At 41.2% G+C, this 23070-nt stretch overlaps 1 protein-coding gene across 1 annotated transcript; it reads left to right on the top strand.

Moving 5' to 3' along the window:
- The first annotated feature begins 319 nt into the window (after window positions 1–319).
- tecta (tectorin alpha) lies at window positions 320–21443 on the top strand. The gene is made up of 24 exons (XM_038708727.1): window positions 320–327; window positions 639–703; window positions 828–967; window positions 1087–1374; window positions 1717–1854; window positions 1976–2141; window positions 2317–2729; window positions 3059–3629; window positions 3727–4337; window positions 4430–5000; window positions 6176–6804; window positions 7461–8118; window positions 9063–9262; window positions 9767–10147; window positions 10641–10927; window positions 11808–12088; window positions 12813–12923; window positions 13897–14099; window positions 14667–14830; window positions 14959–15207; window positions 15577–15739; window positions 15820–15904; window positions 16180–16299; window positions 18688–21443. Exons 1-24 carry the CDS (start codon window positions 320–322, stop codon window positions 18786–18788), a joined length of 6603 nt encoding a protein of 2200 aa, XP_038564655.1. The 3' UTR covers window positions 18789–21443.
- Window positions 21444–23070: the final 1627 nt, after the last annotated feature.

Here is a 23070-nt window from a genome sequence, read left to right as displayed (position 1 = left end):
GTAAAATCTGACAACTTGGCTGTACACTCTATTTTGCCAATGGGAAACACGCCAAGCCCGGCACTGAACAGCCCCAATGGGTCACTGCAAAGACCTTGGCAATTCAGACCTACTCACTTAAAGCCATTAGTGCCCCAGTGTTTACGCTCCTCTCCCTTTACCCAACAAGGCATGGACAGCTCCCAAACAGAAGTGGTAATGAGGTCTTAAGCAGCCTCGCGGCTTCAGACACAGAGACACTGGAGCAGAGCTGGCCAGTTCGGTCAGCTGCAGGGAACCAAGGCACAGAGAGGCCCGTAGTCCACTGTTGCCAGCTCACATGGGACTGTAAGGCAAATGTGATCCTGACACATTGTTCTGGCATGCATAATAGGGCCTTTTCAGGGCTCCTCTGGGGAGACCTGGGAGCCTGATCTTAAAGAAGTAACGTGACGTTGGTTCGGCCTTGTTTATGAGAGGTTGTTCTATGACTCATGTCTGCTTGCATTTTCATTAGCTTTAAAGAAGATGCGAGACAGATACTGTAGCAGTTGTTCAGAAAGGGTTGCTCAGTACGCAAGGAAGTGGTAACGTAATGAGCAAATGAATCACCCTGTTGATACAATCTCTCATCTCATTCTCTTTTTCTGTTTCTTTAGAATGGTCAGGCAAGGCTGTCCAGTCATTCTTCTCCACCTCTTCAGCATCTTTGTACAGACAGGAGGTATGAATCACATAAATATTGACGGAACATGTTGAAGTTATCCTCCACATCAATTCTTTTATCTTTTCAAATTGAGAAAAGTCAATTTAATGAGCTCTTGTCCATTATTCTTTTTTTTTTTTAGCTAGAATGCAGGATATCATGTACCCATATGGACCTGGCCATAGGGATCTAGAGACCCCCAAGATGGATGATGGGAGTTCTCCTGAAATTACTTTGCTCATTCACTTCATTTTCTTCAATGTCCCCTACCGTTCCATCTATGTAAGCCTCTCATTATTGCATAGAAAGCTGTTATCCATCAATCTTAAAATAATAGTTCAATGTCGAAAGTATGTACTTATATAGTTTATGAAATGCAACCCTGTCTGTTCTGTTTACAGGTCAACAACAATGGTGTGGTCTCCTTCAACGTACAGGTTAGCCAGTTCACACCAGAGGCTTTTCCGCTGAGTGACAGCAGATCATTCATTGCTCCACTTTGGGCAGATGTGCACAATGGCATCCGCGGAGATGTGTACTACAGAGAGTCCACTGAACCGGAAATACTGGAAAGGGCAACACAAGATGTCCGGAAGTACTTCAAAAACATGCCCACCTTCACAGCCACCTGGGTCTTTATAGCAACATGGCACCAAGTCACCTTCTATGGAGGAAGCCAGACAACCCCGGTAAAGTCCAAACCCTGCATAAAATATCTTGGTCACACAAAAGGAAACTGCAGGTCAGCAGCAGTCGCAAATGACAGTGTTATTTAAGAAACACATGGTGAAGATTCCCCAACTTTGACCTGATCTACAGAATGTAATTCCATCAGACATTTGTCTAGTGCCATTTTGAAATTCCACTTCCACACAGTGAATCTACTTTTTTGTCTGCAAGTGGGACATTTGTTGAATGTTGAAAGGATTCTTCTCAATTATGGTATTCTTCTTTTTTCGTTTGTTATGTTTTATGTGTATGTCTCTTTTTCTCCTTGTAAAACTATTTCAATCCTCTTGTTTGATTAAAAGGTGAACACATTCCAAACTGTACTAATCTCAGATGGTGTGGCGTCCTTCAGTATGTTCAACTATGGAGAAATCACATGGAGCACAGGAACAGCCAGTGGTGGAGATCCTTTAACAGGACTTGGTGGGACTACAGCTCAGGTATTCTGAAAATGTCCTGAAATGTCCCCTATTCTGAAAATTAAGATTTCATTTCTGTTCTATTATAGAAAATCTATGATTAATATTTCACCTCCATCCCTCACACCTTTCCCCTTTTCAGTCAGGTTTTAATGGTGGAGATATTGGTCACTTCTTCAACCTGCCAGGATCACGGTCAAATGATGTAGTGAACATTGAACAGACAACCAATGTAAATATCCCTGGGCGCTGGTTCTTCCGTGTAGACACTGAACTGATAGATCCTGCCAATGGTTGCAGCTACAATGGCAAGTTAAAATGTTAAACACTGATAATTATGTCCACACAGGTTTCTCTTTTGCAAAGTAGCTATGTCATCTTTAGTATTTGGAGCAGTCAATGCCATTTTGGAATGAAATGCTTCAGTTGCTTGCAGAACTGTACTTGTAAATACCTCTTCTGTTTTTCCTACATCCTCTCCAGGGCGTTATTACAGACGAGGGGAAATCTTCTGGCTGTCTGACCAGTGTTCACAGCGATGCCGTTGCCTTGACATTGACAATGAGGTGCATTGCCAAGAGGCTCCTTGCGGGCAGCTGGAGACCTGCGAGCAGCAGGAAGGGGCTTTTTACTGCCAGCCAACCCGCACCAGCACTTGTGTGGTATTTGGCGACCCTCATTACCACACCTTCGATGGCTTCCTCTATCACTTCCAGGGAACCTGCTCCTACCTGTTGGCTCGTCCCTGCTGGGAGGTGGCAGGACTTCCCTTCTTCAGCGTGGAGGCCAAAAATGAGAACCGTGGGGTCGCTTCTGTTTCTTGGCTTAGAGATGTTACGGTGGAGGTGTATGGTCACAGAGTCATGTTACCTAAAGGCAGTTTTGGAACAGTCCAGGTGAAAATCTTTGGAACCTTTTATATCATGAATTACTGCAATATTGGCCTGGTGTGCGCTTGTTGGGCTAATGCAAAAGTGTTTATTCAGGTTATTTGGTTGCATTTAAAGTCCTTGAAGCCCTTCTTTGACTGCCTTGGGAGAGTGGTTTGAGTAGTCAGATCACCAATAACCCACTCTTGGATGCATCTACCTAGATTTTTCATAATATCCAAGTACAAGATGTCAATCCATCAACATTTTGAGAGTTTTGTCATGATAAAGCGATAGGAAGAAAGTGAGGGTATCCATTGTGCCTTTTCTCATTTTTCCTCTGTTCCTTTTTCTAGGTGGATGGCTTGATGAAGACTTTACCTGTCCAACTAAAGCTTGGTGCTGTCAAAGTATATCAGTCTGGGGTTGCCATTGCTTTAGAAACTGACTTTGGACTTTTGGTCACCTATGACGGACAACACTATGCGTCCATCTCCCTTCCCAGCTCCTACTACAACAACACTTGTGGCCTTTGTGGTAACTATAACGATGACCCTGCTGATGATCCCGTGCTTCCTGATGGCTCTCTAGCAGAAAGCGTTGTGGAGTTAGGGGGCAGCTGGAGAGCAGAGGATCCAGACTGGAGGTGTACAGATGGCTGCGCCCAGAACTGCAGTGTGTGTGACCCTCTTACAGAAGCCTTCTACTTTCGCTCAGACTACTGTGGACTCATCAACAAAACTGATGGACCTTTTAGGGACTGCAGAGCTGTAGTGGACCCTACAGCCTTTGTGTATAGCTGTGTATATGACATGTGCAGCAACAGGGATAATATCACCACGCTTTGCCAAGCCATCCAGGCCTATGCTCTGGCCTGTCAGGCCCTTGGTGTCACAATACGACCATGGAGATCTCGCACGTTCTGTGGTGAGATTCCATTTGATTCAGTTTACTCAGATTCTTCATCTTACATGAATTTACTTGTGTCATCTGACATACTTTCTTCTCTTTTACTTGCTCTCAGCTTTGTCATGTCCGGAGTTCAGCCATTACCAAGTGTGCACGAGTGCTTGCCCAGCCTCCTGCTCGGACCTCACAGCTCCCCTGTATTGTGCTCACCCTTGCACTGAGGGCTGCCAGTGTAACCAAGGCTATGTTCTCAGTGGAAGTCGCTGTGTACAGCGGGAAGACTGTGGCTGTGAGCATAACGGGCTCTATTACCCCCTTAATAACACTTTCTGGGCAGGCCCTGGTGGTGAAGAAGGCGAATGTACCCTCCGCTGCAACTGCGGGCCTGCTGGAGAAGTCTCCTGTTTCAATGAATCCTGTAAGGACGGTGAGGTGTGTTCGGCAGAGGTGGGCTTGCTGGGTTGCTATCCTCGGAGAGAAGGAGTGTGCTCAATCACCCAGAACTCAGTGACATCCTCTTTTGATGGCACCTTCCTGCTGTTCCCAGATGACAGTTCCTACTACCTGCTGAAGCTGTGTGGCGCAGTGCCAACTAATGGATCAATGGTGGAGGTGAAGATGGGCAGGCGGTTGGTGAACAAAGGCCCCACTTGGAAAAGACCTGTGGTAGTTACAGTGGCTAACTTGGAAGCTCAGATGGGAGGGCTAGATTTTGATACAGTAAAGGTTAGTATTTTCTGTGCAGAGTAAAAAAATGTTTTTGTTATGTATTTTCAGCTGTTGAATACCGATGAGTTTGAAACATTTTTGTGTTCCAGGTGAATGGTGAAGTAGTGGTGCTTCCATATGTCCATCCGATGGAGACTATGATGATCTACAGAGCCCCAGGCAATGCAACAGTGGTGGAGTCCCGTGGTCTGCTTCGTGTCCACTACACACGCCAGGGATTCCTCAACATCTCCCTCTCTACCCTCTACTACAATGTTACATGTGGTTTATGTGGCGTCTTCAATAGCAATTCCACTGATGACCTTCGCCTTCCAAATGGACGCCTGGCGGAGTCTACTGAACAGTTCACAGAGGGCTGGCAGTCCATTGCTGATGACCTCACCTGTAATGGTGACTGTGATGACCTGTATCGAATGTGCACAGACTTGCGTCTCTACCAGAGTCCTTGGATGTGCGGCAACATCAATGATCCAGGGAATAGTTCATTTCTGGCATGTCACGCAGTGGTCAACCCATCACCATTCTTCAGGAACTGCTTGTACAACATGTGTGTAAAGGAAGGGAATCGTTCAGCCCTCTGTTCTTCACTGCAGGCTTATGCCACTGCCTGTCAGGATGCTCAAATAGGCTTTGCTTCCTGGAGGAGTGCCACCAACTGCCGTGAGTAGATATATCTAAGGAACAGGCTGATATTTTGGTAGTTTGGCATCAAACTCAGAGTGCGATAAAAAGATCATCACTGGGTGTCCACAACAGAAATAAACAGCTAGACTCTATAAAAAAATATGCCTTGTAACAACTCCATATTTGTACCACTATGTTGTAACTTTCTAGCAAGCAAGTATTTATATAACACATTAACAATTGAAATTCTATTTATTAATATATAAACAAATCAAATATAGAACATGTAACAAGACTTCTTTGGATTTGGTGTGTGGCATATCTTTTCAAAAAGATTTCAGCTAGCAGTTTCCCCTTTCTTACTGTTGCTTTGGTAGATGAACAAGCATACCATTATTTGCTTTCTACAGCAGTAATTACAAAATAAAAGTACAACCTTTTGAAGCGAACAAAAAATGCCAAATTAAACATTGTCATTTTGCTTTCTGAATAGCTCTTGACTGAATCTTGACAGCATTGATAGCATCTTAGCATAATTTTTGTTCCCAGATAAATCCAATTCATATACATTTTTCACAGTGGTCGTTTTGTCCTGTCAAAGCAGGAAAAGTACAGGTGGAACAAATAACAATGATGATTGCTCTGTTCCAGCAATTATAGAAATACAACATAGCAATTAATTTTAGTTATCAGTCACACCTGTGTTTGCCAAATCAAAATGTCCGCTTTGATAAAGGTCTACCAGTGTACCACCACTGTTAACATTTACCTCTTACTCCACAAAAAAAAGTTTTTTAGGTGGCTCTGAGTGTTTGCTTGTTTGTGGACCGCAGCTGTGGTGGATTCACAAAAATCAACCCATCAACCCATTTTCAAATGGTTCATTGAAACTTCCCAAGACATTTCAGCATATCCACCTGTCAGCTGACTGTTCAGATGCTTAGTATTCTCCCAAAAATCAAAATGTTCCCAAAATCTGATTGTCACTAATTTAGTTAGACTGACCAACATAACAAAATGTTCTTTCAAGGGTACACAGCTAGTCACACAAATGGAATCCACTGTGTGTCCAAGATGTCCACAGCTGCTGCCAAGGGGCAAGCTTAAAACATAGTATTTTATACTCAATATAAGGTGGTATTTTTGTAAAATGAATTTGGTGTTGTCTTTGCCTCTCTCTTGCTTTCCTTTACCTTGTTCCTCTGTCTCAGCTCTTCCCTGTCCAGAGAACAGTCATTTTGATGAGTGCACCAATGCCTGTCCTCTGACCTGTGCCAACTTGGATGAACCTGAAGAGCCATGCCCTCTGCCATGCCAGGAGGGGTGTCAGTGTGAGGAAGGCTTTGCACTGCGTGATGGTCTGTGTGTAGCACGCAGTGATTGTGGCTGTATGAGCCACGGGCGCCAGCTGGCCACTAATCAGACTTTCTGGACAGACTGGGAGTGCCAGGAGCGCTGCTACTGCAATGGCTCTGACAATAGTGTATACTGTCAGCTCGCACCCTGTCACGCTGAGGAGTACTGCCAGGAGAATGATGGCCTGTATTTCTGCCAGCCGCGCACTGAGGTCCTGTGTGTGGCAGCTGGTTATGGACATTTTCTGCCATTTGGTGGCGTACCATTTGAGCTGCAAAGCTCTTGTACTCTTAGGATGGCCACCACCAACTGTGGGAAAGAGAACATGGACCACACTACCATGGGTGGAACTTTTCCTCAGTTTAAATTGGCAGCTCGTAATGAAGAAAGGGACACAGGCCAGGCAATTTGGGTGAGGGGCTTTGTATTGGAGGTCTACGAGTATGAGATTGAAGTGTCTCGAAGCTACAAAAACACTGTCACGGTGAGTGCATGAACAGGCAGATAAGTAAATGAATCAAGAGCCATGATTTTAATTTCTGTAATAAGGCTTATAATATGAATATTTATAGCTTTACACCACATTTATGCATGACCCGTGAAGGTCATACTTGTTGTATTTGTGAGGACGTTATTTCTAATCAAGCAGATAGAATAACCAGGCAGAGGGCGAATCCCTCTTTGATTGGCTTACGGTGGATCTAATTTCAATGGGCATCTTTTATCAGGCTGGATTTGGCTCAGACAAAACCCCGACCCTGAGCGACATTTGGACTGGGTTCACAAACCGACTAAAAGATCTGAGGAGGAATAGAAATGACACACACACACACACACACACACACACACACACATACATATACACATTTTTTCTCACTCTCCTTATTTCTGTTTCTGTCTCTTTCTCTCTTACACAATTAGATTACATGAGAAACACATAGAAGCTCTTTCAGTGAGTCTTAATGGTATCCATTCATCACCTGGGTTTCCCCACATTCTTTCAAAACATGCAGGTCAGTTGGATTAGAAACGATGACTTGGTGCTAAAAACACACACGACTGTGTCTGTTAGTAGATGGAGATCCTAGAATAAGCGTTAAACATGTTCAAATCAGTATTATTAAATCTCTCTTCATTCAGGTTAATATGGAGCGTTTGTACCTTCCTCTGAAGCTGGGCTCAGGGAGGGTCAACATCTTCACCTTGGGCATGCAGCTCATTCTGGAGACAGATTTTGGGCTGAAGGTGGCCTTTGACTGGAACACTCTCCTCCTGTTGACTTTGCCCCGTGACCTCTTCAACGCCTCCTGCGGCCTGTGCCAGGATATGCCCTTATCCCCACCCACGTTTAGCACGACTGACTGGGGCATGACTTGGGCAGAGAGGGACACCTTCTGTCAGGTGGGCTGCGGAGACTCCTGCCCACGCTGTGGCCTGGGAGAGAAAAGCGTGCTAAATGATGCCCCTCTCATGGTGGCTGATGCCAACACGAACTTCGGCACCGACGATGGGGCAAATGAAGTAAACACAGGCATGCGTTTCCACATGGGAGATGGACTGTATGTGTTTGTGGAGCCTGAGGCAGTGAGGCTGTGTGGGCTAATTGTGGATCGAGGAGGTGTGTTTGCACGTTGCCACAGCAAGGTGGCGCCAGCGTTCTTTTATCAAAGCTGCCTGCAGGACACCTGTCTGGACCAGGGAGCGATGGATACAATCTGCAACTGGCTGCAGATATATGCCAGCACTTGTCTGACCCAAGGGATGCCTGTTACCGGCTGGAGGAGTGACACACCTTGTGGTGAGTGCAAGTATTGGATCACCTTAGTTTCACCATGGACTTCACTTATGAGTGCAGAGATGTATAGGTGTCCCATTGTATTACAAAAGCTATTTTCTTACCTCTAGTGGTATCCACTCAGGCAGAGAGTTTTGGTTGTATTTGTCCTGGTTTTGAGATATCTGTCTCTGAGATTTATGGTGCTCACAGTGTTGGAAAAATTACTTTTAAAAATCATCAGCAGTTTAATAGGAACTATTTCTTTGGTAGAAATTAGTTCCAATGAAAAACTATTATGAAAGTAACAAGGTCATTGTTTCTTTTAAAATATTTAAATGTTTACTGCTGAAGTTTTTTAAAAATGCAATGAGTACCACAAACATAATCCCATTCAGTTACATTGTGTTAGGTTTAAGGGAGGGAAGTGCATATCTCAAACACTGGGCACAAAAAAACAAAAGTAACGGTTAGTCAAGAAATAGTTTGATCACATGGGTGCTCCTAAAACCACAAATTGTTGGTTTTAGATTCCTGTTTGTGTACGGATTAAACAAATGAGATACAATGCTTTAATTAGTGAGCTGTAGAGGTGTTCCTAGGGGTATTCCTCAACTTTGGGTGAAGTCTCGCTGTCCCCCCTTGTTTCCAGTCTTTATGCTGGGCAGGCTAACCAATCCCTGACTCTCAGCTCTGTACTTAACATTCAAGTGATAGATTGATATTTATCTTCTCTCCTCTATCTCAAAAAGTACGGGAATAAGCATGCTTCCCAAAATGTTGAACTATTCCTTTAGGCAGCTGCCATAGAGCCTCTAAAAATGGACAAACAACTCTCAGATCAACGCTTGTCCACAAATATTTACCCCTGAAAAATCAACACATATGTTAACTGGAAAATGTCCTGTGTGTACAATGTAGTCAGTCCAATCATTAGTTAATATATTTGCCAACCTGCCTGCTCCCAGTCCAGAGCTGTCCACCTAACAGCCATTACTCCAGTTGCATGTCGGTTTGCCCGCCCCAGTGCGCCCCAGCCCGCGGCCAGAGGGACTGCAGCCAGGACTGTGTGGAGGGCTGCCAGTGTGACCAGGGCTACGTGCTCAACGGCAAGAGTTGCATCCTACCTCAAAACTGTGGCTGCTACACTGATGGCAAGTACTATGAGGTCAGTCTCACATCCAGCACTACATGGAATCAGTTTCATAAACATATGACAGCGATTGCTACATTTTTTTTGCTCAATTCTGTTTAGTGTTAATTGGGACATTTGCATTAAATTATCATGACTGGAATTGTTTTTAAATCAGTAATCAGCATTTAATAGTATTTAGGTATTGAAAGGGTGTGGGACCAAAAACAAAGTGTGATTGTTTGAATAGGACTGAAAGTAATGCTTATTTTCATTATAGATCAACCTTTTTTAGTTTACCTGAGTCATTATTTAGGCTGATGAATGTCAGAAATATAGAAATTTCTTTCTTGTGATTTAATTGCCTGTTTCTCTGCCCAATTCTCCAAAATCAAAAAAGAAAATCAACAAATCCTAAAGTATTTGTGCTTAAAGTCACTATGATGATTTATCTATTAATCTAATATTTTCTGTCAATCAAGTAATCAACTGAGTAATTGTTTCAGCTCTGATTATAACAGAAACATTTCGTTATTTCAGCCCAAACAGCTCTTTTGGAACAGTGACTGTACCAAACGGTGCCAGTGCATTGGACGAAACCTGATCCAGTGTGACCCGAGGCGCTGTAAGGCAGAGGAAGAGTGCACCCTACGTTACGGAGTGCGGGGCTGCTTTGCGCGGCGCTCCCAGCACTGTGTGGCATCTGGTGGGGGGGTTTTCAGGACCTTCGATGGGGCTTCGCTGCGGCTCCCTGCCTCCTGCTCCTTCGTCTTGTCCACAAACTGTCACAAGCTGCCTGACCTCTCCTTCCAGCTCATCGCTAACTTTGATAAATGGAGCACACCCAACCTCACCACCATCTCTCATGTCTACCTGTACATCAATGAGGAAAATATACTCATCTCAGGCAGCACGGTCAAGGTGATAGAAGCTTTGGACTATTTTTTGTATTTCAGAATCAGTTCTACACTGGATGTCATAGAAAACCAATAACTTGACTTCAACCCACTTTAACAACACCTGGTCGTGGTTTATTGCTTCTAAGACTTGCTTTAACAGACCTATTATCTCTCTTAGTAGATTTTCTTGGTTTATCAGATTATCAGCTTCCTTTTCAAGTACTTACTTATTTATGTTACTTGATACTACTTGTTAATTGCCCATGTCCTAAATCTTGCAATTTTTAGGGATTTATATTGACAATAAAATGGTCAGTTTTAATATTTAATGTCATCTCATTATGTTAATGATGATCATCAGTAGTGCAGTAATGCAGTCTGAAGAGGACTCAAAATCCCACCGTGGTCAAACCAAAATGGACATGTTATGCTGGTCACTGAAAATGAATGAAATACAGGTGGCTGTATGTCCTATCTCAAATATGTAAAGATTTCCATCTCCTGTGTCTTCACAGGTCAATGGTACACCAGTATCAGTACCGTTCTTAACTGGGCTGATGACACGTCTGTCCACATCCGAAGGTTTCATTGTCATCGATACGCTCCAGGACATTCAGGTCCGATACAACCACTTTAACACCCTCAGCATCACAATGGGCCAGCGGCTTCAGAACAAGGTGTGTGGCCTCTGTGGGAATTTCAACGGAGACCCCAGCGACGACTACATCACCTCCAGGGGAAAGCCGGCTGTCAGCGCCCTGGAGCTGGCCCAGAGCTGGAAGACCAACGGTATGCAGAACAGGTGGGTGAGGCTTAAAGACGTGGTGGAATATATTGTGCACAATTTACTGCACATGTTTGTAATTGTACAATTCTTGTGAAACCGTTTGGAGACCATCCCTGAAATATAACACCAATCAGCATTTTCTAAATTAACAATGACCCATTTCCGTCAGATTCATCACCCAATTCTGGAGTTCTTTTAGCCTCCTTTAGCTTATTTTTTTGGCTTTACAGCCCACAGACTCTCATCAACCCCCTTTACTGTGAAAACTTTGCTGGTGAAGGAAGTGGAACATCTAGAAGTTTAGGGAGCCATATTTCCTTCAAGAGTTGGTAGAGACCAAACAGAACTAAAGGCATAGAGAATGTGGAACTTCATCATGTGGACAGAAATATGACTCCAGATGAATGCTAATGTTTCTCTGGTGACATTAGTTTAATCTGACAGGCTGACATTTAACTACAGGAATTGGTCTTGTGACAATATTTAAACTGGATCTTGTCTCAGTGACATTGTGGACTTGGGATACCATGTGAGTCAAGGTTAGCATGCTGTGTGGGGGGGTCGGGAGAGGCTTCTTCTGTGTAGCTTTGCCTGTCAGGTTAGAGACTGGGGGCATAACCAGCTAGCTGCTCTTCATTTCAGGGTGACCTGATATTTTGCCCACAATATTAGGGAGTACCTGTTGCTGGTTTCACATGGAGTTAACACTTTGTAATTCCCTGGCATACCTATTACTCAAATAGCTGGCACTTGCTCAAAACTGGGCGGCACAGGCCCACCCAAGCCCATCAGTCGGATAAGAATTTCTCATTATCAATAAATACAACTCATTATCAATAAATACAACAGTAACTTTGACAGTTGGATGTTGGTTTCTCCTTCCTTTCTCCTCTAGTTGTGATGAAACCCAGTACGTGGCTCTGGCACAGTCCTGTGACAACACGGCAGTGGCGGCGCTGCAAGGTGAAGATGCCTGCCAGAAGCTCACCCAGCTGAAGGGCTTCTTCCAGCCGTGCCACGGTCTGCTGGATCCCCGGCCCTTCTACCAGTCCTGTTACCTGGATGGCTGCTATAATCACCGCAAGGCTCAGGTCTGTGGCTCGCTGGCAGCCTACGCAGAGGCCTGCCGCTCCCTGGGCACCCTCACCACCAAGTGGATCACCCAAGAGAACTGCTGTAAGGGCACCGCGGGGCAAGCCTCTCTTAGCCACATGGCACTCACACATTGCACTGCATGTCTCCATGCAGTCAGTCCGATATTTAAAGTCACAATTACACTAGTTTTGATGCCCACTGTGGAACAGTCTAGCTCTGCAGTATGTGTGTAACACTTCATTCAACCTGCACTGAAATGCAACAGAAATAGACGATAAAACCATTTTAAGAACACATACCTTTCATACAAAGTTTTTTTTTGCAGTGGCATCATTCAAATGATGCCATCAATGAGGCCCCTTAGAGAATTGCACAAAGTGACGTGCCCAAAAAAATCCGATATCACAGGTTTAACGTAACACTAAAGTCAATATAGAGGGGATTGTTTGTTGATTTGATGATATATTTGTGCAAATGTGGGTTACGACAAATCACTTGCCGCTACTCTTGCTGCTAAGTTTATTGTTGGCAACTTTGTGTATCAATCTTCATCTGAATTTTGGTGGCTGTACAGTTAGAGGACACTGGGTAGAGAGATGTTAGTGAGTAAATCAAACCGAGACTGTAAATGTTGGGAGGACGCTGAGAGGAACATGTCCTGCCCGTGGATATTAAGCCCTTGTCAGAAATTCCACCCAGTGCTTTTCAACAGCCATAGTTTGGCTGGTTAGTCAGCATACTGAACATGTTTAATTAAGCTAACATTGCATGTGACAGCTAACATTGTGTGTGGACCTGTCTTTAGCAGAATGGATCTACGACCCCTGTGCAGGAGAGATCTGCACAAACTTTACCTGTGAGCTGGAGAACGGAGGTGACCTGTGTGGCTGTCCAGAGTTACCCACCAGCACTGGAGGTATGCGCGTCATAGGGCAATAAGGTGATATCGTCCATGCCCAGCTTTAATCCTGTCCCAGTATGCTGTAAATTATACTATAGATGAGACTATACTACCTATACTGACAGCAAAGGTGATACACTCCTGATCTGACTTCAAATTCTACACAGTGTATTTTTATAAGTCCTACATTACCCAGCATCAAGGTGAATTTTCTTGGTTTATAACGTTGCAGATATGTAGACAGATTTATAAAAACTTAGAAACTCATGTTGATGTAATTGATCAGTATTCTTGTTTTAAAATCGGGTACTTGAGGACATAAAGATACTTTTGTTTTTTACAATTTGAACTACATGTCAAAATGTTCCAAATGAAGTTGCCTTACTGTATAATATTAGTAATAAATAGTCATAATTGGTCATTGGGATTTATTCTGATATTAATATTTACGAGATTAAAACATTTTATAACCATATAATTATCAATATTCATTTTTATAACACACATACATACTAAGATATGTGCTGAGCAGGACATTTTACAGTACAAAATTCAGTAGTCTATACTACAATTTTTTTTCACCTGACATATACACCAGTACAAATATATATCTGTAATGAGCTGAAATCGGCCAATAATCTCAGCCACGTTAGTGTTGCAATCAGTCTCTATTGGTAAAATCTGCTGTTATTATTTTACATAGTATTTTGCCCACATAAAATGTCAAAAAAAGGCTCCTCATTTAAAAAATTTGACATACAATATTGTAGATGATGTACTAAATATTTATTAAAATGTTATTATGTAGTAGTGAAATATGTATACTAATGCATTTTATGACAAATAAACAAAAATATTATTTCACTTTTTCTTTGAGAATGTTAATTTTGGCCTTTAGGCAAGAATATTTACAGCATCACACTTTCCAGCAATAATAATACTGGTTTGACCCTGCCATGTACATGATATCTGTCTGTGTGTCTGACAGGTGATGATGACATTCTCCAGGCGGAGGTGACCTGTAAGCATGCTCAGATGGAGGTTTCCATCTCTAAGTGTAAGCTCTTCCAGCTGGGCTTTGAACGAGAGGATGTCAGGATCAACGACGAGCACTGCGCTGGAATAGAGGGAGAAGACTTCATCTCCTTCCGCATCAACAACACTAAGGGACACTGCGGCTCCATTGTACAGGTCAGTTTACCTTCATTCGTATTCTTACTTGCCTCGTGAGAGTTTACTGCTCTGATTACTTTGCTTTCTACCTGGGTACCCTTTTTAAATTGTTTCGTTACACCCCCCACTCAGACTCTCAAACTTTGATGACAGGCTCCTACGTGTTACTAGTTCCAACCATAATCAGTTCAAGAATATCCCTCAAAGGTCATGTATGACTTCAGCACAGCTGCATATTTTCAAAGTTGCTACATTACTTTAACATCAATAAATTGTTGCTGCATTCATTTTGAGACATTTGTATAATTACAGTGATGCCATTGCTGAGAAGATTGTCAGCATTTCTTTTGTCTCCACACTGCGTTTTACATGCAACATTGTGTTAAATTTGGCATAAAACCTCTGCTGGCTTTTTTACTCTCCTTCCAGCCTGAGCTACGCAAAGTACTGGATGTCCCAAACTTGTACTGGGCCCTGATTAAATAGGAGTAGAAGGAATGGTTCAACATTTTAAGAAATAAGTTTATTTATGTTTTTTTTTCTTCTCTGTTGAATGTTCTAAACATCCCTTTATCTATTGGACAGTCGAATGGCACACACATCATGTATAAGAACACTGTGTGGATAGAGAGTGTGAACAACACCGGGAACGTCATCACCAGAGACAAAACCATCAATGTGGAGTTTTCCTGCGCCTACGAACTGGACTTGAAGATCTCGCTGGAGACTGTCCTCAAGCCCATGCTCAGGTTAGATAGACAGATCACATGTAGACACAGGGATTAACTGTCATAACATAACATGTTTACTTCAAATAAAACAAAATGCTATGGCAACAACCGGCTCATTTTCTCCTCCTTTGTCCTCCATCCTCTAGTGTGATAAACCTCACTTTACCGACCCAGGAAGGAAATTTCATCACCAAGATGGCTCTATACAAGAACTCCTCGTACCGCAATCCATACAGGGAGGGGGAGGTGGTGCTCAGCACGCGAGACATCCTCTTCGTGGGTGTCTTTGTGGAAGGGGCTGATGAAAACCAGCTCATCCTCATAGTAAACATGTGCTGGGCCACGCCATCCCGCTACAGCAGTGACCGACTCCGCTATATCATCATAGAGAGAGGGTAGGCTCTCTCTCACACACACACACACACACACACACACACACACACACACACACAGACAATGTAGGGCTTAGAGCAAACATCGCACACAGATTTTTTTTATGGCTGCAATTTACCATAATTTTCATTATTGATCAATCTGTTTTATGAATCATTTAGCCTATAAAATCTTTTTTATTTAGATTAATAATGATGCAAAGCAGCAAATTAGAAGCTAGAACCAGTGAATGTTTGGATTTTATTGCTTGAGCAATTAATCTATTATCAGATTTATTGGAGGCCAATCTTTTTCCTTTGGATAACAGCAACACTCAGCAGGACAGTCTCATATGAACACAGTATGTTCCTTTAATATTTGGCTCTCTCTAGGTGTCCGAACATTAAGGACAACACCATTGGCATGGCAGAGAACGGTGTGTCACTCACCTGTCGCTTCCATGTCACCGTCTTCAAGTTTATCGGGGATTACGATGAGGTCCACCTCCACTGTGACGTTTCCCTGTGCGACTCAGAAACAAACGCCTGCAAAGTGGTGAGAAACATCTTCATCTTTAATAAAAGTGGTGATGAGACGATGTCTGCTGTATTAAAGCATATATCCTGTGCATCCAGAACTGTCCACACAAGAGAAGAATGTACTCAGAGGACAGCGACCATAAAGAGCACATATTGAGTGTGGGACCCATAAGAAGGAGAGGTAAGTAAAGTCCAGTCCGAGTTTAAAGAGCTGCTAGCTTTTGCACTTCTCTCAGGTTTTACCTGTAGGTGGGAAAGTGAGTTTCTACTGGCCAACAATTTGGTTCATTGCAGAAAGTCCTCAAGAAACATTTTAAGGACAGGAGTGATTTTGTCCATGTTCACTGTAAACTTTTTAGAAATTATTTTATCCAAAATATTTTCAAGTACTTTCCTCGGCTCTTCAGTCCAAAACCTTTCCAGGATTTTCATGACTCACGTGTGACGTCTCCTCAGAATCAGACTGGTGTGAGGAGGAAAACGGAGGCTGTGAGCAGATCTGCACCAGTAAGACGACTGGACCAGTCTGCAGTTGTGTGACAGGGATGCTGCAACGAGATGGGAAAAGCTGCCGGAGTAATGACCACACACACACATACACGCAAAACACAGACAGGTGCCACAGACAGGGACTGAATATCGGCAGTAAATAAGTCTTATTTTAAGAAAATTTGCTTCCATAGAGCAGGTTTACCATAGAGAAGTATTATACCTGATTTAAAGTGGATTCAGTTAAGCATTATTTTGACCGGTTTAACCAGTGTCACAATTAAACAACAGCATTTTATCTGAAGTTCTGCTCAGTTCCCAATGTTCAGTATTCCACAAATAATATATGCATCTAAGTAGAGTTGGTTTGCTGCTTTAGGGCTACTTGAGTACACTAAAGCAGCTGTAATTATTTATATTTTTCTAATAACAATGTATCAATTGATAATGTGAAAACAATGTGAAAGGAATCGATTATAGTGATGAACCCACAGATAGTTTTCACCCGAATCTGCAGCTCTACTTGGCTTTACAGAGCTGCATTGTTTAGCTATTCAGCCCACAACTTTATTGTTTTGGTTCATTCTCACCGCTCTCACAGCATTTGCGACATTTTCTGGTCCTACACATATTGACTTTAAGGTATATTTAATGTCAGTTACTTGTAAGAAAGATGAGACGTGAACCCAGGACACTGGTGGTTAGGAAAAACACTTTCATGTTCATCCACACCCTTACTTGACCCTGCTATGATCACATTATATTCTGCATTGCAAGCTAACAAATAGTCCCATAATGAACGTAACTGCGAGGAGTCATGGTAGCATTATCTGGATTCTAACATCTGGTCACAGGACTTGGCATTTACACCTGATATTAATAAACCTTCTCGATTCTGCCTGTAATGTGAGTGGATCTCAGTAAATCAGGTAGTCTGAACTAGCAGACACATCAACAAATATCTGTGAGTGTCTGTCCAAATCTATTCCACAACGGGACTAGCAGGGTAACACAGTGGAGCCACCCAAAAAGTATATATCATTATATTGAATTTATTAGAAGGATAGGTTGGTGATTTAAACAGTTACAGTTAATATTTCCTCCATCTGAACTTTAGTTTCTCAAGAAAATGGGCTGTTGTATTCCGACAGCTATGTCAGGGATGTTTAATGTCATGTTATGTCTTAGCATGTATGAGGCAGAGTTAAAATTCACATGGACTTGAAGGTGATTAAAAGCAGAGCACTGCAACAAACTGAGCAAGGAGGACTGTTCAGGAGTGTTGAGTATGTCTTCACTGATGGTCAACGACATACTGCAACACGCTCTCTTCAGCTTTTGTTTATGGCAATGGTTTTGTTTTTTGATTTTTTCTTGAATATTTCCTTCTTCATTCATATATTATTTAATTTTTTCTTCTTCTCTGTACCATCTGTGAACATGACCATTTTCTTTGCAATAAGCCTCGCTTGCCTTGCCTGTTAATGAAACCCCCCTCTGCTCTAGATATTTTACATGAGTAGGCTGTACTATTTCGCTGACGTAAGGACTTTGTTAATAAGTAACACAAGCTGGATATTTAATGTATAAAGGAGACATTAAGAACCTACTTCCTGCGTCACTACACAAACCGTGGGTAGCTAGGTTAACATTACTTCGATAAAGATGTGATAAAGAAATTTGCCCAAGAGCCATTGTGGTTTATCTCATTTCATCTGTCACAGCGCTTTTCTTTGACATTGTGTACATGGCCTCTTGTGCGGGCTATTTGCCAGCTGCAGTGTAATTCCTTTGAACAAAGGCATAAAGCATACAAACATATCAGTTTATTCTGGAGGGCTGCCATCATTGATGTAATAGGCAGCAATGTCACCAGCAGGCATCAAGCTCTGAAATGTGCAAAGTTGTGGGAACCCACCTTTGTCAATAAAAAAGGGAATAAATAAATAAATAAAACTATCGTGGTATTATAGGTTTAACTCACTGAAAAAGTTACAGTGGGTGAACTTCTCTAGAGGTCAAGTGGCGTTACCTTGTGTCTAATTGAATCTAAATATCAAAACCACACTAACACATGAATAACTATAAATTCAGAAATAAATACTGAAAATGTAATTATAGACATAAAGTTAAATATGAATCTAGATGTAAATAAATAAATACGCAGACTATTTTCACAAATAAATAAATACAAATAAAAAATACATCCACAACTACAGTGGGAAATGTGAGAGGGAAAAATTTTGTCTGGTGTGAAACTTTTTTTGCTTTGCTTAGATTTTTACCAAACATACCAAATAAATGTACAAACAAACAAACATTAGCATCCAGACGTTACAATACAATAGCAAGTGTGGTAAATAAATTAATATAAATATAAAAACAATAAAGAAATAGAGAATACATATATTTTTTTAACACAAAAAAATGTGCCACAGAGCATCCTCAATAATTAATGTTTTCTTCTATCCGCAGCTGTGAGCTCGAGCTGCATCCTGACACCTGTGGTTTCTCTGCTGAGCGTCAGCGCTGTGATCTCCATGTTCCTGGCTCATGTTCATACTCCCGTCTCCTAACACCCTGAGAGCAAAAGGAAGGCAACCAATGAAAACCATAAAACACCAGAAAAAGACTTGAAGATGCACAAAGTATCCACGTTGATTAGCCAGTAGATCAGCTGTGTCCCAGTCAGAAAATCTAGACAGAATACCCTGTACATTCACAAAGATATTATTGTTGCAACTGAAGGTACATAACTAAACAAAAAAAAAAGGAAGTCACAAGACATGGACAAACATTTCATTCTCCATTTCAAATTGTGTCATTCTTCACCTCCACCTCCTCCCCTATTGCTTTATATCAGGACAGCTCATTGGGTATTATATTTCCCTTAACGTCACTATGTATAAATTCTTTCACAAGATTTTTACATCTTTGAAATCAGATGTTGGTAGAAAAATTAATTAATTAGTCAGCCACAGTGTCTTTTTTGACACTACCACCAGACGGCGCCAAAGTAGGACATTTTCTGGTCCTACACATATTGACTTTAAGGTATATTTAATGTCAGTTACTTGTAAGAAAGATGAGACATGAACCCAGGACACTGGTGGTTAGGACAAACACTTTCATGTTCATCCACACCCTTATTTGACCCTGCTATGATCACATTATATTCTGCATTGCAAGCTAACAAATAGTCCCATAATGAACGTAATTGCGAGAGGTCATGGTAGCATTATCTGGATTCTAACATCTGGTCACAGGACTTTGCATTTACACCTGATATTAATAAGCGTTCTCGATTCCGCCCGTAATGTGACTGGATCTCATTATCAAAAATCAGGTATTCTGAACTAGCAGACACATCAACAAACATCTGTGAGTGTCTAAATCTGTCCAAATGTCTGTCCAAGAGGACTCAAGCGCAATTTCTGGAGAGTTTATCAGTTTCTATAGCTGAAACAATTAGTCATTTAATTGATTGTTGATCAACAGAAAATTAATCTGCAACCATTTTGGTAATCGACTGATCAATTTATGTTTTTTTTTTAACAAAACAGCCAAACATTCTCTAATTTCTGTTTCTCAATTGTGAGGATTTTCTGCTTTACTTAATTTTATGTGATAGTTAACTGACATCTTTGGATTTTTGACTCTTGGTCAAATAAAACAAAAAAATTTAAGATGTCTTATTGAGCTGTAGGAAACTGTGATTCAAAAAAAAAAAAAAAGTAAATGTTACAGACCAAATTATTTGATTCCTCTAGAAAATAATCAGTGGATTCATACGGTAATGAAAATATTACTTACAAAAACTAAAAACCAGGAAGCCTGTGAAAACAAGTGAAGTCTCAAGTCTCATAGCACATTTTATCCACTCTTGGCCCACGCAGACTAGACATGATAGAGTCTGTGTGACCAAAGTCCATAAGGATTTACTCCAAGTTCATAGGGGGGAGATTTTGAGGCAACCAGTGAAGAAACCTGCTGACATCAGGGCTAATTTGGCTTTCGCAGTTGCTGTCTTGCATGTAGTCGCAGTCTTTAGAGTCTCCCAAATTGATGCTGCTGTATGGGCTCTATGGGATCTGCTCATTTCTTCTTTGCCATTTTTCTTAAGAAAGTGGTCAAACATGCAGATCACACTGACATCTGGCTGAGATCTCGTCACAGTGAGGGCCAGACCACCTCCAGATGCACATCTGGCCGATCTGATTGCATTCACTTTGCATTAACATATAGATTTCCATATCCAGATAAGATACTCAGATACAGATCACATGTTAATACCAGGTGTACATGGCGTCTAAGGGTAAAAGTGTGAAATAAAAATTCACTGTTGGACAGTAGATCTACTGGCTAGCTTTAACCAGAGCAGAGGTGATCTATTTACTTCCTATTTGACCTTCAGACCAACTACTGCAATCAGTGTTTATCATTCTAAACCAACAAAATCTACATCAGCTTGTGGTTGGAAGAATCTATGGATTACGTAAGAAGAAAACTGGTTCATATATTTCATAATGTAAACAACGATAGAGTGCATTTAAGTGGCTGGCATACATATACTTGGATGTCAATGTGGAGTTTGATTTGGAGTATGAATGAAGTGAGTATATATGTGTGAGGAGAGCACCTTGTGAAATGAATACTCTTTTATTTCTTAGCTCACTTTTTACTGTCATAGATTAGTGCCCAGGTTGTGTTGCGGCTGTGAGATTTGCAATCAGTTGTGCCATTAAAATATTTAATTTCTATCTTAATCAGTGATAGCGTTGTAACACTCCTGCCATAAATACTGAATGTTGGCTCCGACTCAGTTTCCCTTTTAGGGTGGACATGTGAGGACTTGTAATACAGTCAGTAGTGTAAGGTTCTCCAAGTATGGTCCCCGGTCATTGTTTTCTATTTGGCACCACACATCCTATGTAATGTACAAAATGTACAGTCCTTGTCAGTTTGGTGGTATATGTTGTGCCTTTTTTTTTAAAATAATCATTATCTTTTTTGATGTTTAAAACCGTGACCAAAAGATGTTTTATTCTTTGAGAGCACCACCACCACCATGACCTTCAATAAATAAGTTCTCAAAGTCAGTGTGAGTCAGGTTTATTTGATAAAAATCCATGCCCATTCAGGGCTACAAGACAAATCTTAATCGTTTCTTTGCTTACTTAGAAAACACATTTTATTATTATCACAAATAATAAAGCTGTTCAGTTATATTACAAAAGAGCACTTTCTTTGTATGAATTGCTTTTAAACCATGAACAACAAAAATGGAGCCAGGGATTTGTCCTGTTGCAGTGTTTCAGTAGCTGACCAGAAGTAAACTTAGCTCAGTGTAGCTCTCTCCGAGCACCTAGTGCCAATCCAACGATCTGTCCCATTCAGTCCACACCTTGAGATAGTGTTCAATTACTTAAAAGTTGCAGGATCAAAAGTAAATTCTTTCCACAATGAAACATGCACTGTGACTTGTGTGCCGTGCCTTCAGGGCATTTAAGTACCCTGCTGTCATCCCTCAACTGTCAGGGACATTTGATAGAAGCTGGATGTTGAAAGAAAGGCAAGGAGACAGAAGGTAGGTTGGGTTGCACTGTTCAAACAAAGGTAGGCAGAAGATACACATTTCTTATAATTACTATGTCATTTGTTAATGTTACCTTCGTATTTTGTAGTCTTCTGTCCTTACCATGCATGTAGCAGAGGTGCAAATATATAGACTAGCTGTCAAATTACTTACATTTTATGTCATGTGAAGTATCATGCTGTGCGCATACATGTTATATAAATATATCTATAATTTTGCATCCTTACTTGCATGTCTGTCTATCCTGAAAGAGGGATCTCCTGTACAGATTATAAAACTCCTAAATAATAATTGTGATATTGGGCTATATCCTTAGTGTCTTATGTGGGTGAAATGTAAAGGGGGCTTGACTTCACCCAAATAAAGCACTGAGCACATTGACTACAAACTTAATTTCTCAGCCTCAAGACAGGAGGATTTTCACTAACAAATAATACAACACGATTTAGGCTATTTTGAGTCATTTTCACAGAATTTAAATGTTAAAATGTCTTTTTGAGGATCACAATATCAAGCATTTAAAATACAAATATATTAAATTAAATACAAGAGAACCAAATCAACAAACTAGAAATAAATTTAATTTTACAGTAGTATTCATCATGCAGTATTATTATTGTTACTACACAATTCTAACTAGTGATGCATTAATATGTAAATCACTTTAATGTTTAATGTTGCACGTGGTAAAGCTGGAGCTAAATCTGCAAAGTAACTAGTAACTAAAGGTATCAAATAAATATACAGTAAGTACAATATTTGCTTTTAAAATGTAACAGCAGTAGTATAAAACAGTATAAATTGGAAATACTTCAGTAAAGTACTGCACTTAAAGTTCAAGTGGACAGCTGTCTCTTTTTCCCTCCCTTTGTGCTGAATGTTGGGCCTGTTTTGTATCCATGGTTACATAAGTTTGTAGGTTTGTGTATTAAAGGGTGTGTGTGTGTGTGTGTGTGTGTATCATACTCTCTTTTATATATCAGTTCATCATATTTCAGTTAGTCATAGCCACTGATTACACATCCTAAATATTTGTTGCGTGATTATTGATTCTTGTGTTGGAAGTAAATGTGTTGAAATCAAGCAAGGTCTTTATGGATTTTTAGTCGAGTTAGTCAATAGAATATTGACTAGAATATCTGCAAATAAGTTTATATTGATCTTTACCTATACTGACATTTGGCCCCTTGTTGATAATACAAAATGTAGTGGGGAGAGAGGGCAACCCTGTATTGAACTACTCTCCAAAACATATTTCCCAG

Source organism: Micropterus salmoides, unplaced genomic scaffold (assembly GCF_014851395.1).
Source record: "Micropterus salmoides isolate LMB-PRFRI ecotype aquatic unplaced genomic scaffold, ASM1485139v1 Ms_hic_scaffold_9, whole genome shotgun sequence".
Lineage (NCBI taxonomy): Eukaryota > Metazoa > Chordata > Actinopteri > Centrarchiformes > Centrarchidae > Micropterus > Micropterus salmoides.
This window is presented reverse-complemented; position numbering and strand designations above follow the sequence as displayed.